The sequence below is a fragment of the Cicer arietinum genome, chromosome 3 (genome assembly GCF_000331145.2).
Source record: "Cicer arietinum cultivar CDC Frontier isolate Library 1 chromosome 3, Cicar.CDCFrontier_v2.0, whole genome shotgun sequence".
NCBI lineage: Eukaryota > Viridiplantae > Streptophyta > Magnoliopsida > Fabales > Fabaceae > Cicer > Cicer arietinum.
This window is the reverse complement of record NC_021162.2, coordinates 19,949,020-19,963,589: the sequence shown is the minus strand read 5'-3', so window position 1 is coordinate 19,963,589 and position 14,570 is coordinate 19,949,020. Positions and strand designations below refer to the sequence as shown.

At 34.0% G+C, this 14,570-nt stretch overlaps 2 protein-coding genes across 2 annotated transcripts; both read right to left on the bottom strand.

Annotated features, from left to right (window-relative positions):
• Positions 1-6,321: 6,321 nt before the first annotated feature.
• LOC140919678 (uncharacterized) lies at positions 6,322-7,757 on the bottom strand. The gene is made up of 5 exons (XM_073366285.1): positions 7,735-7,757; positions 7,522-7,648; positions 7,151-7,429; positions 6,884-6,988; positions 6,322-6,396 (listed from the first exon to the last, which is right to left on the bottom strand). Exons 1-5 carry the CDS (start codon positions 7,755-7,757, stop codon positions 6,322-6,324), a joined length of 609 nt encoding a protein of 202 aa, XP_073222386.1.
• A 2,524-nt stretch (positions 7,758-10,281) lies between these two features.
• On the bottom strand, positions 10,282-11,885 carry LOC105851753 (uncharacterized). Its single transcript, XM_012713459.1, has 2 exons — positions 11,856-11,885; positions 10,282-11,763 (listed from the first exon to the last, which is right to left on the bottom strand). Exons 1-2 carry the CDS (start codon positions 11,883-11,885, stop codon positions 10,282-10,284), a joined length of 1,512 nt encoding a protein of 503 aa, XP_012568913.1.
• Positions 11,886-14,570: the final 2,685 nt, after the last annotated feature.

The window sequence follows — 14,570 nt, the reverse complement described above, 5'->3', positions numbered from 1 at the left end:
TCTATATCTTTCTTGGAGACTCTCTTATTTCTTGGAAGAGTAAGAAACAAGACATTGTCTCTCGCTCCTCTATAGAAGCTGAGTATCGTGCTATGACATCCACTACCGCTGAAATAATTTAGATGCGTTGGCTTTTGTCTGATATGGGTATCTCTCTTTCTGAGCCAACTCCGATGCACTGCGATAACAAGAGTGCTATTCAAATTGCTCACAACTCGGTCTTTCATGAACGCACCAAATACATTGAGATTGATTTTCATTTTACTCGTCATCATCTTTAGCATGAAACTATTACTCTACCGTTTGTTTCTTCTTCTTTACATATTGCTGATTTGTTTACAAAGATGCATTCCGTTAAACGTTTCCGTTTTTTAGTTGACAAACTCTCGATGCTCCATGTTAATGCATCGTGAGTTTGAGGGGAGATGTTAGATAATATTATTATATATTAGTAGTAAGGGTATTTTAGACAATTCTATTCTTTTATATATATACTCATATATACTCATTGTAACCCTATTAATTCAAGTTTAGTTTATTCTATGTTATGAAACCCTAGAGTGGTTGTTTCTCTTCTTCCTCTTTTCATTGTTAACACTAAACATATATAGCCAACAAATACACTAGTTTTTATTTATTTATTTATTCATTTTTATATTTATCGAATGTGTTTTACGAATTGAATGAGCAATATAACCACCATGGATTTGAGAATTGGAGGACCAAAATACATATATAATTAATTGTGCCTTATTTATTATTACATAAACGAGTTATAAAATGAGAGACGATAAATTATATGAGACTTGAATTTTTCTTCTTTGTAACCCTATTAACTTTTATTTGATTCATTCTATGTTATGAAACTCTAGAGTGGTTGTTTCTCTTCTTCCTCTTTTCATTGTTAACAAGAAACACATTGCATCATCCAAGATACCAAGATATATGAAAAACCAATCTTGATAAACACATCATGAAGGTAGCTCCATCAGACTCTCAAAAGCTTTGCTGACATCCAATTTTAGTTCTAACCATCCATCCTTGCTTTTAAATTTACACTTCATAAAATGGGAGAATTTTAAAAGCAATGAAAGTGTTGTCTAGGATGTGTTTACCTGGAATAAAGGCTGCTTGACTATTAGAGATACATTTGACAAGAACATGCTTTAAATGTATAGCAAGAACCTCAGAGAAGATTTTGTAGATAATGTTGCAAAGAGATAGGTCTTATATCATGAATGGACTCTGGATTATCTATTTTGGATGCCAAAATTTTGCTTGTGTCATTGAATACTTGTGTGGGAATGATGCATTATTGAGCCACAAACAATTTGCAACAAAAATGTCATGACGAAATATGTGCCAAAATTTTTGGAAAAATCATGGGTTCAATCTGTCTAGTCCATCAACTTTAATAGAATGCATAGAAAATATAGCTGCACGAAATTCATCTTTTGGGAACGGGGCCATCAAGAGGGCATTATCTTCTTCAATTATCCAATTAGGGATGACATTAATCACTGGTGAGACGTCTCCTTGGCGACCTACATAAATATTCAAGAAATATTCTCTAATAAGGTTACATAAGTCCTCCTGTTTTGTGATGGTAACTTTGGCCTCATTCTTTAGCTTTGTAGTTTTTTTTTTTAAATCAAATGAAGTAAAGGAGAAAGAGGGGTACTCTAGCTTGGTACAAAGTGACATTTTATAGAGAAGAAAGACAACCTAAAAGATTGACACACCAATTTGAATATTGTAACATAGAATTTCTCTTTTCTCTAAACATGAATCAACCTCGTGAAATTAGATTAATGGGTGTTATTAAACTAGAATAGTCGTCTATCCCATTTTCAAAAAAGATACTACTTCACAACGTCCAAATTCCCAAATGGTTGAACATCAAATGATATATCTTCCACTTCCTTTGATGACTCTACCATGCTGTTAAAACTTTGATAACAAAAGAATGTGCAGCAAAAGAGCTTCCCAACAAACCATTTATATATACCCAAATTTGAAATGAGTAGTAGAAAACAAATGATGTATTGATTCAACATGCTCAAAGCAGGAAAATACAACATGTTTTTAAAGGATTTGTAATTATATCGTATGATGCATGGAGATGATGAATTGATAACGTTTCATGAAACAACCACCATATACAAGTACTAACGCTAGATGGGATAGAGAAATGCACAAACCTTTAAAATCTTATTGTAATTCTAGATTGTAAAATGCCTCCATCAACCACTTGAAATCATCTCGAACTAAATAATCATTGCTCTGTTAATAGTCCATTACCATGAATTAGATGCTTTAACTTTGTGATTTGATTCCTCTTTTATCTAGCATTTTATGTGGCATGAAAGAACTTTCTATTAGTATCTCCATATTTGAACGAAAAGGTTTTTGAATGTGCAAACACGAGAAGAGTGATTGAATTATGTTTGATAAAGTTGATAACTTTTTTCTAATTGATGAAGACTGGTTGATTTTTATGAATTACTTAGATAAGAAGCAATTGAATTGATAGACAACAAACAATGAAAGCATAAATAATGTACACGTCAATTTATCCTGGTTCGCCACTAACTTGGTTACATCTAGTCCCCTCATTTAGAAGGCTTTAATCCACTAATTCAAATACTTGTATTACAAAACACCCAACCCTCCAAGCCAGTCTTCCCAAATAGCCTGACAACCCTAAACTTTTGAGGAACTAACCACCTTAACCCTACAAGCCAAGTCTTCTCAAACAACATAATAACCTCAGATTTTTGAAGAACATAAACACTTTGACTCTACCAGCCAAGTCTTCTTTACACAACCTGACAACCCTGGATTGTTGAAGACACATTAACACCACTATCGGGTTTGAATACAAAGGTTTGGAACTTGAGTATTTGTTTCTCACAATGCTGATAATAATAATAACTCCCACACTCTAAAAAAATATTTCTAACTTGAACAAATGTTTGTCTCTTTGAACTCTAAGATGAATTTGAAATTTTGAGCTTATGAGTTGTTATACCATATTATGATTTTCGATGATCTTCTTCTTCAACTTTGAGTTTATGTTCGTATTTTGTTCAAATTGAGTTTGTAAAATTTTCAGATTGATTATGTTCGTATTTTGTTCAAACTCAGTCTATAAGCTCTTCAGATTGAGTTTGTAAATTCTTCAGATTGATTGTGTTTAGATTAAGTTTGTAAGTTCTTTAGATTGATTATGTTCATATTTTATTCAGATTGAATTTGTAAATTCTTCAGATTGATATTATTCATATTTTGTTGTAGATAAATCTTGATCAAATCTTATTGTAAATAATTCATATCTTCTTGTGATAAATCTTGATCAAATCTTCTTCAAATCTTTACCAATTCTTCTTTTCAACTTGGTCAAAGATTTTATTCAATTATAAATCAGAATTAAATTTTATTTTAGATTTTCTTCAAAAACATTTGACCATATCTTATTTTCAACTTTGTCAAAGATTTTCTTCAACCATAAATCTGAATCAAATCTTATTTTAGATTTGTTTTCAAAAATATGAATCTTTCATTCATATTTTGTGTAGTCGAATATATTATTCTCATAATATACTTTTGTTAACATCAAAACTCTAAGTATAAAACTAATTTGGTTCCAACAGTTTTTGCTCTTTGATTCCATTAAGTATTTTCCTGCAATAAACCACAAGTGAATTTATTGTTAAGTTCATCTAGAGTGTGAGGCGTGTTATTGAGCTCTCTGGATCGAGTGCGCTCAATTTCTTTTCTGAATTTCGACACTATTTGTTCAAACTTAGGCATGTTACTTTACTCTAAGCTTACATAACAACAACGCAAAAATGGAGTTTGTGTAGAACATCATTGAATAGTTATTCAATCCAGTTAGCTATAACGATGTCAAGGAAGTCAAGGTCTAGGAGCCATGCATTCTCAAATCTGCAAGAATGTTTGTGCACAATGTGGGGGGCTGGACCCAATTTTGACAAAATAGAGGACTAGTTTGAAATGAGGGGATTGGGTACTGGAGTTGTGAGTGAGGGAAGATGGAGTGCCCAGGTACAATTGCAAAAGCTCTATCTATTATGTCCTCAATAGCATGAACAGTTCCCAAACTTTTGTGCCAAGTGAAATGATATCCCTTGAGAAAGACCTTTGAAGGTTTAAAAACACAAGAAATGGGAAGTTTAAATAATTTACACTCATAAGAGCGTTGACTTTTTCACCGTCGTCGACTTTATAAAAAAAAACGTTGACTTTATCAGAGGCGTTGTCTTTTAGAAGGTGGATTGAACATTGACTTTCTCTAGAGGCATTAACTTTGTCACAACGTTGATTCTCTCTAGAGGCGGACGAAGTGAGATGCTTGTTGCATTCATCAAAGGAAACAGAGTGAGACAATTGCTTGCTTCTAGGAATGTGAATAGGCTAAATCGTTCGTTAAGGACCTATGGTCTGGCCTATTTAATAAAAAAGCTAGACTCGGACTATTTTTAAAGTCTATTTATTTAAATAGGTCAGACCCAGACTTATAAAAAAGCCTATTAGGCCTGACAGACCGACCTATATTTATTTTATTATTTATTACTGTTATTTTTATTATTATTTATTAATAATACTATTTCCTATTTTAAAGTCTATTAATTAGGCAATCACTCAGTAGTCGTAGGGATGAGAATAAGCTAGGCCGTTCGTCAGGGGCCTATGGCCTGGCCTACTTATGGTCTAGCCTGGCCTGGTCTGGTCTGTTTAATAAAAAGGCTAGGCTCACGCTGTTTTTAAAGCCTATTTATTTAAATAGGTCAGACTCAAACTTATAAAAAAGCCTATTAGGCTTGACAGGCCAACCTATATATATTTTATTATTATTATTATATTAATAATATTATATTCTATTTTAAATTCTATCAATTAGGCAATCACTCAGTGAATATTCCATATTCAATAGTTGTTCCATATTCGGTAGCGATTCCATATTTGGTAGTCATTCCATATTCGTTCAATTAGTCAATCAGTAGTCATTCCATATTTGTTTAAGAGGTAATAATGACTGTGTTTTTTTCAGAAAAAAAAAATTAATTTACACAAAATTATTTTGTAGGGTTTAAAAGATATTTGTTTCATATTTGTTTTAAATTATTTTAAATAGGCTTACAGGCCAGGCCGAAAAAAAAGCCTATGATAGGTCGTAGGCCAGACTTAGGGCTAAAAAATAAATCGTAGGCCAGGCTCAGCCCTTTCAAAGTCTGGCCTGGCCTGACCTATTCCCACCCCTAAGTAGTCGTTCCATATTTGATAGTCGTTCCATATTTGGTAGCAGTTCAATTAGACAATCACATATTTGGTAGTCGTTCCATATTTGGTAGTCATTCAATTAGACAATCACTGATAGGTTATAACGAGTGCGTTTCTTTCGGGAAAAAAAATCTATTATTTGAAAACAAAAATATTTTTTTAAGATTTAAAGGGTGTTTGTTCTAAATTTTTTAAAAATTATTTTATTAGAAAAATCATTTTTTGTTTAATATATATAAATATGTACATTGGTATTGGTATGTGGAAATTGATATGGATAGAACATGTAGCTTGATATGTGTACACTACAAGAAAAACTGTTGTTATCTACGACAGATTTTATCTTTACCCACGGCATGTCCGTAGGTAAACAAAAATTACCCCCAGATTACCCACGGACACAGGTTCGTAGCTAAATCGCTCGTAGAAATATATTTATCGACGAAAAAGCAATAGGATACACTTAAGGATTATCCGTGGGTAGTATGACTTACCGAGACTCCGTGGGTAAACCTACTCATAGATGTTCTGTGGATAATGCCGTAGATAATTACCTACGGACATGTCGCAAGTAATGTTACTGACGGACCATCCGTGACAAATGTTCATCTTGATATTTGATATTTATAATTTTATCCATGACATGTCCGTGGGTAATGAAAAAATGATTTTAAATCTATTTTTGTTTTTTTACAGTTTGCTGTATTTTTTTAATATATGTTTAAAATAAATTATAAGCATATTAAAGTATCATTGTCAAAACAAAGTGAAATTTTATATAAACAATGTTTTTAAAATACACCTCCTGACTTCCACAAGTTTCAAAATAAGGGCAACTTACACTACCATAAGTTTCAAAATACACATTGTCACTACCATAACTTACACATTGTCACTACCATAAGTTTCAAAATACACATAACAACATTATCATAAGAATATATATAGATAATGCTTACAAGTCTAAGCAAAATATGTAGTCATAACTACTATATGAAACTAACAATGAAATAAGTACTACTCATCGCTGTCATCATCGTTAGACTCATCCTCGTCATAATCTGGATGACAACGACGACGGAATGACTCAACCTATATGGAAGCAACACTTTTTGCCAATGTTGCTAGCTGTATCTGGAGCTCTATAGTTCGTTGCTCACCCTCTTGTCGACGTTGCTCTGCTTTCCTTAGCTCCTCTCGCGCCTCTCGTGCCTTGTGTTATGACGCTTTTGCTCGCTCTTCAAATGCTGCTATTTGTGCAGCTATCTCGGTAGAGTGTTGAGACAAGACATTGACACAACCTCTAGATGGCCGAGAATCTGGGACTAGACTTGCGACAACCTCCAACACCATAGATCCTCCCTTTATTCTTCCCTCCAACAGATTGGACCCACATGTCTAAGCGAGCTTCCGCATTAACCACTTGGCTACAACTACTAGGCGCTTCCCCATTTTTGGAAGCTTGTTGCAACTTACCTTGAAATGTTTCATACTCAAATAGAAAATGATATAACATAATCAAATTACTTTTCCAAGAAATACAAATGAAAAAATGAATGAATGATTTAATATTTCTTACATATGTCTTTTTTGCCCTTTCATCAACCCAAGAGTTGTCCTTCTTCTTAGTGTGAGTTTTTAAAAAGACCTCATCCAATGTGGGGTCTCTACCTAACTCTTCAGCCTTACAAAAAATAAAAAACAACAGAACCGTGAGTCACATTTTAGCAACAAAGGAAAACAACAAAATATTTCAGCAAAATAGCTCTATGCATTTTGAAACAACAACACAACAAAACAATAAAAATAGCAAATAGTAGGCATGTCCTTAATATAGAAAGTGTACCATCCGAATGGTATGTTCAGCAATGGATATAGATCCACCAGTATGGACAGCTCCTCCTTTAGAAGAAACACGATTTTTCTTAGCTCGATTTGATATCTTCTTAAACGACGAATCCATCCATATCTTCTCAAGATCATTCCAAACAGTTTCTCCCATCCAAGTTGGACACTTACGCTTCTTTCTCGCTTGCATCAACATATCAGAAAGACGCATTGATCCTTTTGTATTGAAGATATTCTTAATCTGAAAATTGTGCTCAGGCAACCAAGCAACTTTCTCCTGCAACATTACATTACAAATAAATTATAATGTTGCAATTAGCATCCACACAATAGTTCAACTCATTAACAAGATATATAACTTAATCTTACACCAAATTTCTCGAATCGACGTTCCAAAGTTAATTCTGGGATTGCTCCCAAACTAGGATACATATCAATATATTGTGATGTAATAACTGAGGTGAGGGCCCTGGAGGCCACCCTACACGGTAACCACCTGTAAACAATTTAAAAAAAAAAAAACTTTAAATGAACCATAATCCTTATGTAGTAATGAAAAGTTAATCAGGACTAGTTACATACCCTCGACCATCTGGCCATATCATTGTTCTCCCATCAGGCGCAACCCCATGACTAGAATCTGCACATCTTGACCCTTGAGTCTTATTACCAATAACAAGCGGTATTGAAGGTGGTGGATTAGCGGAAATTTAAGTATGTCGTGAAGCAACTGATGTTAATGGTTGTGACGGTGAATGATCAACAGTCGGAGAAATGTTGTCTTTTGGGACAAAACTTGGTGTGGGTATCATCACTATAATTGGTTCAGATTGATGCACCTTATTAGGTGGGAGTGGAAGCACTGCAGCTTGTTGGGTAGGAGGCTTAACATGTTGTTGGGTGGGATGTCGCACATATTGTGAGGTTGGTGTAGTGGCATTGGCATCTAGTGGAAATTGATCAATTGTTGCTTGTACCTGTTGAGCTGTTTGAGTTACCTTATGCGGTAAAATCATGCGATTTTTCTTCAAAGGAAGCTTGAGTCTAATCTTTTTTTTGGAGTCATCTATAAAAAATAACATGAATAAAAACAATTAGCACACACAATAGTAAACACAATTCAAGATTATCAACTCTACAGTATTAAAGAACTTGAATCTAAAACTAATATATAAAAAGGTAGAATATGAAGATTTATACAAACAATCAACTACTATTTATACTTACTAAAAATTCAAATGTCAATTGAAAAATCATCCCCATCTTCATCATCCATATCACTATTATTATCAATTGGAATATTTGGAACAAACGTTACATTGACTTCTTCATCGCTATGTGTTTCATCATGCAAGCCAACCATTTCTTCAATTTTAGTTAATTGTTCAACATGTGCCATATCTTCATCTTGATATGGCATGTCCTCATCGGCTCCATCCACCTCTACATGACCCATAGGCTTTGTTTTGATAACTGCAGACCAGCGACGCTTATCAGTTTCCATTTCAGGATAGGGTACATAATACACCTGTCTAGCTTTTTGTGCAATTATGAAGGGATCATAGAGATCATATTTTCGATTCATCTTGATATCTACAATATCATATTGTTGATGAACTTTGGTTCCTCTATTCCGTCTAGGATCAAACCATTGGCAATAAAGCAAGGCTACTTTGTGAGGCAATTTGTAATACTCCAACTCGAAGATATGTTGGATGACTCCATAGAAATCATCTTCCCCTCCTCCAGTAACCCCTTTCACATAAACTCCACTATTTGTGGTTTTCTTACCCTGAGACCAAGCTTTTGTGTGAAATTTGTACCCATTAATGTAATACTTGTGCCAAGTTTTGACCATTGAGTTAGGACCCCAAGCTAATGATAACAAGTTAGGGTCAGTCACGCCATTTTCCTTGTCAATGGCCTATACAAACATGATATTCACAATAGTTAGGTGAGAAGTTCTAATTTATTTGCAACAAACTTCAATAAAGCACTTACATACGCACGAAACCATTCTGGGAATTCTCCATGTATACGAGTTTGAGATATAGGATCTTCTTCAAGAATGGAATTAGAGTGCAAAAAGGCGCTGTCAATAATGAGAGAATTGTTATTACATGTATTTGGTAATTATGTGGGGTGTGTGCTTACATACTACTTACTCTATATATGGCTTGACCTCGTTGCAATTGATGAGGATGTGTACATGAGCAGACCTTCTTTCAACATCACTCAACCAATGTGTTTGGGCCTTCCCACTAGGACGTCCTAATTGATTGCTAATTGACAGTGTTGTTGTGACAACATCATTTAATTTTGCACCTTCATTACGTTGGCTTCTATTAAACAAAGAGATTGTTTTGAAATAGTGGGAACAAAAATATGTTGTCTCTCGATGTAAGTATGACATACATATTGAGCCTTCCACTCTAGCCTTGTTTTTCACTGTGCGCTTAAAATCACCCATCATTCTGGAAAAGTGAGAGCAATAACTTAATAAAAGTGGAAATATTTAGAAAAAAAATGAAACCGTTAAAAGTGAATATAAATTACCTTTCAAATGGATACATCCATCGATATTGAACTGGACCACCAAGTTTTGCCTCATACGGGAGGTGAATTAGAAGATGCTCCATTGAATCAAAGAATCCTAGTGGAAAGATTCTTTCAAGTTTGCATATGATGAATGAAATATTTTCATCCAATTTGACCAATTCATCACGTCTTAAGGTATTGCTGCACAAGCCCTTAAAGAATTGACTTAATTCTGTTAATGGTTTCCACACATGGTCAGACAATGAACTAAATGCAAATGGAAGCAAACACTCCGTAAATACATGAAAATCGTGGCTTTTCATCCCATTCATTTGTCCTCTATTAACATCTGCACATCTTGCCAAGTTAGAAGCATACCCATCTGGCATCTTAAGCTCCTTTATCCATTTACAAACTTTCTTTGCCTCACTAGACGTAAGACAATAATTTGCCTTAGGTTTTTTCATTTTTCCATTGTTATGTGGAACCAACTCCAGGTCGCTACGTTGGCAAATGATGGCCAAGTCCATTCGTGCTTTTTCATTGTCCTTAGTCTTGTTCTTAACATTCATGACAGTGTTAAACACATTATCAAAGAAGTTTTTTTTCTATGTGCATGACATCTAAATTATGCGTTAATAAATTATCTTTCCAGTATGGAAGATCCCAAAATATGCTTCGTTTAGTCCAATTATGGATAACTCCATATCCAAACAATATAGTATGTGCATTATCTATCACTCGTGGAATATTGTGAACCAAACCCCAAACTTCTTCACCATTCAATATTGGAGGAGGTTCATCCTTCACAACCCTATTTTTAGTGAACCTTTTTTTACTTCTTCTAAATGCATGATTATGAGGTAAGAAACGACGATGACAATCAAACCATGAATTTTTGCTACCGTATTTTAAAGTAAAAGCCTTATTTCCATCCATACACACCGGACATGCCAACTTACCTTGGGTACTCCATCCAGATAACATGCCATAAGCAGGAAAATCGTTAATTATCCACATTAAGGTTGCCCTCATTACAAAGTTTTGTTTCATGGAAATATCATAAGTCAAAGCCCCTTCACTCCACAATTGTTGAAGCTCGTCTATTAATGGTTGTAAATACACATCAATGTTTGCTTTTGGGTTAGATGGTCCAGGTATGAGACAAGTCAAAAACATGAATGGTTTAGTCATGCACATTTCAGGCGGGAGATTATACGGGGTCACAACAACAGGCCAACAAGAATATGGGGATGAAGATGCCTGAATGTATGGCGTGAAGCCATCAGAACATAACCCAAGCCTTACATTTCTTGGTTCATTTGCGAAGTCTGGATACCTTGCATCAAAATGATTCCAAGCTTCCCCATCAGATGGATGACGTAAAATGCCTGAACTTGATCTATTATGTTGATGCCATCTCATTTGGGCAGCAGTTTCCGTTGATGCATACAATCTTTTTAACCTAGGAGTGATTGGCATATAGAACATCCTCTTAACTGGAATGTCTTTGTGGTTACCTATCCCAGGCTTACGAGGAACATATTGGGGTTCATGACAAAACCTACACTCTATATCTGCACTATTCTCTTTGTAGTACAACATGCACCCTTTAACACAACAATCAATTTTCTCAGACTTCAATCCTAGCATTGTCACCAATTTTTTCGCTTGGTAAATTTTTTTTGGAAGTGAATCCTTAAGAGGAGACACATCTACAAGCATGCTTGCAAAGAAATCAAGACATTTCTGCGGAACATTCCAATTTGATTTGCAAGCTAAAAGCTTCACGCATATTGAAAGTTTTGAATCAGAAGCCTCCTCAGATAAGGGTTTGTTTGCAGCAGTTAACAAATCATAAAAGTCTTGAGCATCCTCATTTGGAGGCTCTTCATTAATCTCTTCCTCGTTGCCCTCATCACCCATATTTTGGATGTCATAAGTTGGACCAAATGCATCATCGACCATAAGTTGCATTAACGTAAATGGATCATCGTTATCATTATATCCACTACTACTTGAAACATTTTCTGGGTCAAACCTATACAAGTGAAGTTTAGTTGGAACCCAAACCTATACAAGTGAATACCAATAATTTAGCTGGAACCCAAACCTATACAAGTGAAGTTTGACTTCACTTGCAGACAATACACCGCTACACATACAATTGTGACAAAGACATCTGATGCCACCATCTTCTAAAAACTGATTACGACTTATTGCCTTTGTTAAAAACTCTTCAACAGCTTTTGCAAATGCTAGTTTCAACCCCCCTCATTGAACATAAAGTCTATCATATAACCAACTACGATCTGGGTGGTAGCCATCCATACTTTGAAGGACAAACAAAGAATTGAGGAGCAACAGAACTGCTAACATAATGTAAAATAGAATAGTATAGTAAAATCAAATTAAATAGATACTTCACATCAAATAGAATAGTATAGTATAGTAAAATCAAATAGAATAGCATAGTAAAATCAAGGAAGTAAATGCAAATGTATCATTATAGAAGATTATTGCAACTTTCACTTCTCTTTTTTGACACACACATTAATCATGCTTTGCCCATTCAATATTTACTATCACAATTTTTATTTCAACTGCTTGGACCACTTTTTTTTTATTATTTATGAATTGAACTAGACTCATGTGATACTTAGTTCATTGAGCACCAAAAATGATGGGAAAGAAAGTAAGGGAATGAAACATACCGGCTTGCTTGCAGTGCTTCGTCTTCACTACCAACTATTAGGGATATAATGGGACTTGTAACCGGAATTCCTATTAGCAAATGAAAGTCCTAACAGCAGCTACAAAATTGAAAGTCCTATTAGCAAATGAAAGTCCTGTTAACAAGAAAGAATCCCTTGAAGTCACAATACACCATACAAAGGTGTTAACAAGACAATAAAAATTCAAATATATTTTCACACAATCCTTAGAAAAATAATGTCCACACAAAAATCACAGGCTATACCACATAAGTAAAACATCCCCAAATCATGTGCTATACATGTGGCAGTTCACATTAATAAACAACTTTTATTCACTTAATAATATATTCTATGGAATTATGAACAAAAATCAGTTAGAATACCTGAACTGAACAAGAATAATTTTAGTAGCAGTGATTTAACATTCAATCCCATTGAAATATCAAAATGAAATTAAATAACTCAAAACAGGGTATCCAATTTCTTCAAATATTTACATTCTTGCAAAGGATCAATAACATCCAAAAAGTGAAAACATCCTAACAAAATTGATATTTTATTTGTGTAACTGTGCAATGCACATACTACTTTTGGATATATCTTGATCTATATATAAACTAATTGGATATATCACAAACACAAGAGAGAGTCCTTAAACAACTTCTAATTCAACCACGTTTTCTGATATTTAACTCTTTTCGCTTCCAACCCAACTAGATCCTTGCATTTTCTTTACATTTCTTATCTCCATTAGTTCTCTCAGACTCACCACACCATCCCAATTTCTCAATTCCGCCAAAATATTTTGCAGAATAGTGAAGCTATGGTTTCAAGTAGCTGTTGATTTCTGAAGTTTTAGTCATTGCAGAAGTTTTAGTCATTAGTCATTAGTCATTAGTCATTAGTTCTCTCAGACTCACCACACCATCCCAATTTCTGAAGTTTTAGTCATTGCAGACAAACATGCAATTCCTTCTCACGTAGCTGCTGATTTTCTTTCATAGGTTTAATGAGTTTTAAATCCTCCTTTTTGGTTTACAAACATATTTATTTACTAATTCATTTTTCACTATGAAAATTGTTATCTTTTTCATCATGTTAGAAACTCCACTTGTATTCTAGTGTAACATACATTATTCTAAAAGTACCTAATATCAAACCCTAAATTAGCCACGGATCGTAATGGAAAGTGATTAACCAATCATAAAGGTAAGTATTAACTAATTATAATGGAATGACTGCCACAAACAGCATATGTGAGTATTAAAACCAGATCAATAAAAGTCTACCATATTTCATACTCTCTTGATGTAAATAAATAAAACTTCAGTGTACATTTCCTTATTAAATAACAACTAGATTTGTAAAATGTGTTGGTATTATTAAGATGCTTAAGCAAGAGTTAACTCACATATGAATTCAGCAGCCTTATGAATAAACAATGAATTCAGCAGATAACTCACATAACAACTAGATGTAAATAAACAATGAAACTGATCACAGTACCTAATATCAAGATGTAAATAAACAATAAAAATGCAAGAGTTAAAAATAATTAAATGGCATAAAACTTCATACTCACTTAGCAATCAAACTGAACACAGTACCTAATATCAAACCATAAATGCATAGTGAATCAAAAACACCAACATTTGTGAAAACGCTTTACAATTATGTATCAAACTCTAATTAGTTTCCTTGGTATGAAAACAAATATCTATGTTAACAAAATAAATAAGAATTAGATGATGTAAATAAATATCTATCCTAATTGAACATGAACAACAACCAAGTAACAGAAATTGGTTCGAGAAAGAAGCAACCATTGTACTCTATTGTGTTTTTGTTTCACTACAACACTATTAACTACAACATTATGTAAGATTTATCAGTAAGACTTGTGGCTTTTTCAGAAAGACTCCATTCAGTGAAAATGGTTAGGGTTTTCAATACAAATTGGGGCTTTTTCAGTAAGACTCGATTTCAGTAAAAATCGATTTCAGAAAAAGAAAAGATATTAGAAAAGTAGCCGATTCAGTGACGGCGGCGGCGAAATGTTACTCGATTTCAGCACGATAATAAAGGAAGATAACTTACCTTAAGAGATAGCGATCATCACGGCGGCATCCAGAACGGTCAACGGAGCGGATTGCAATCTGGAGG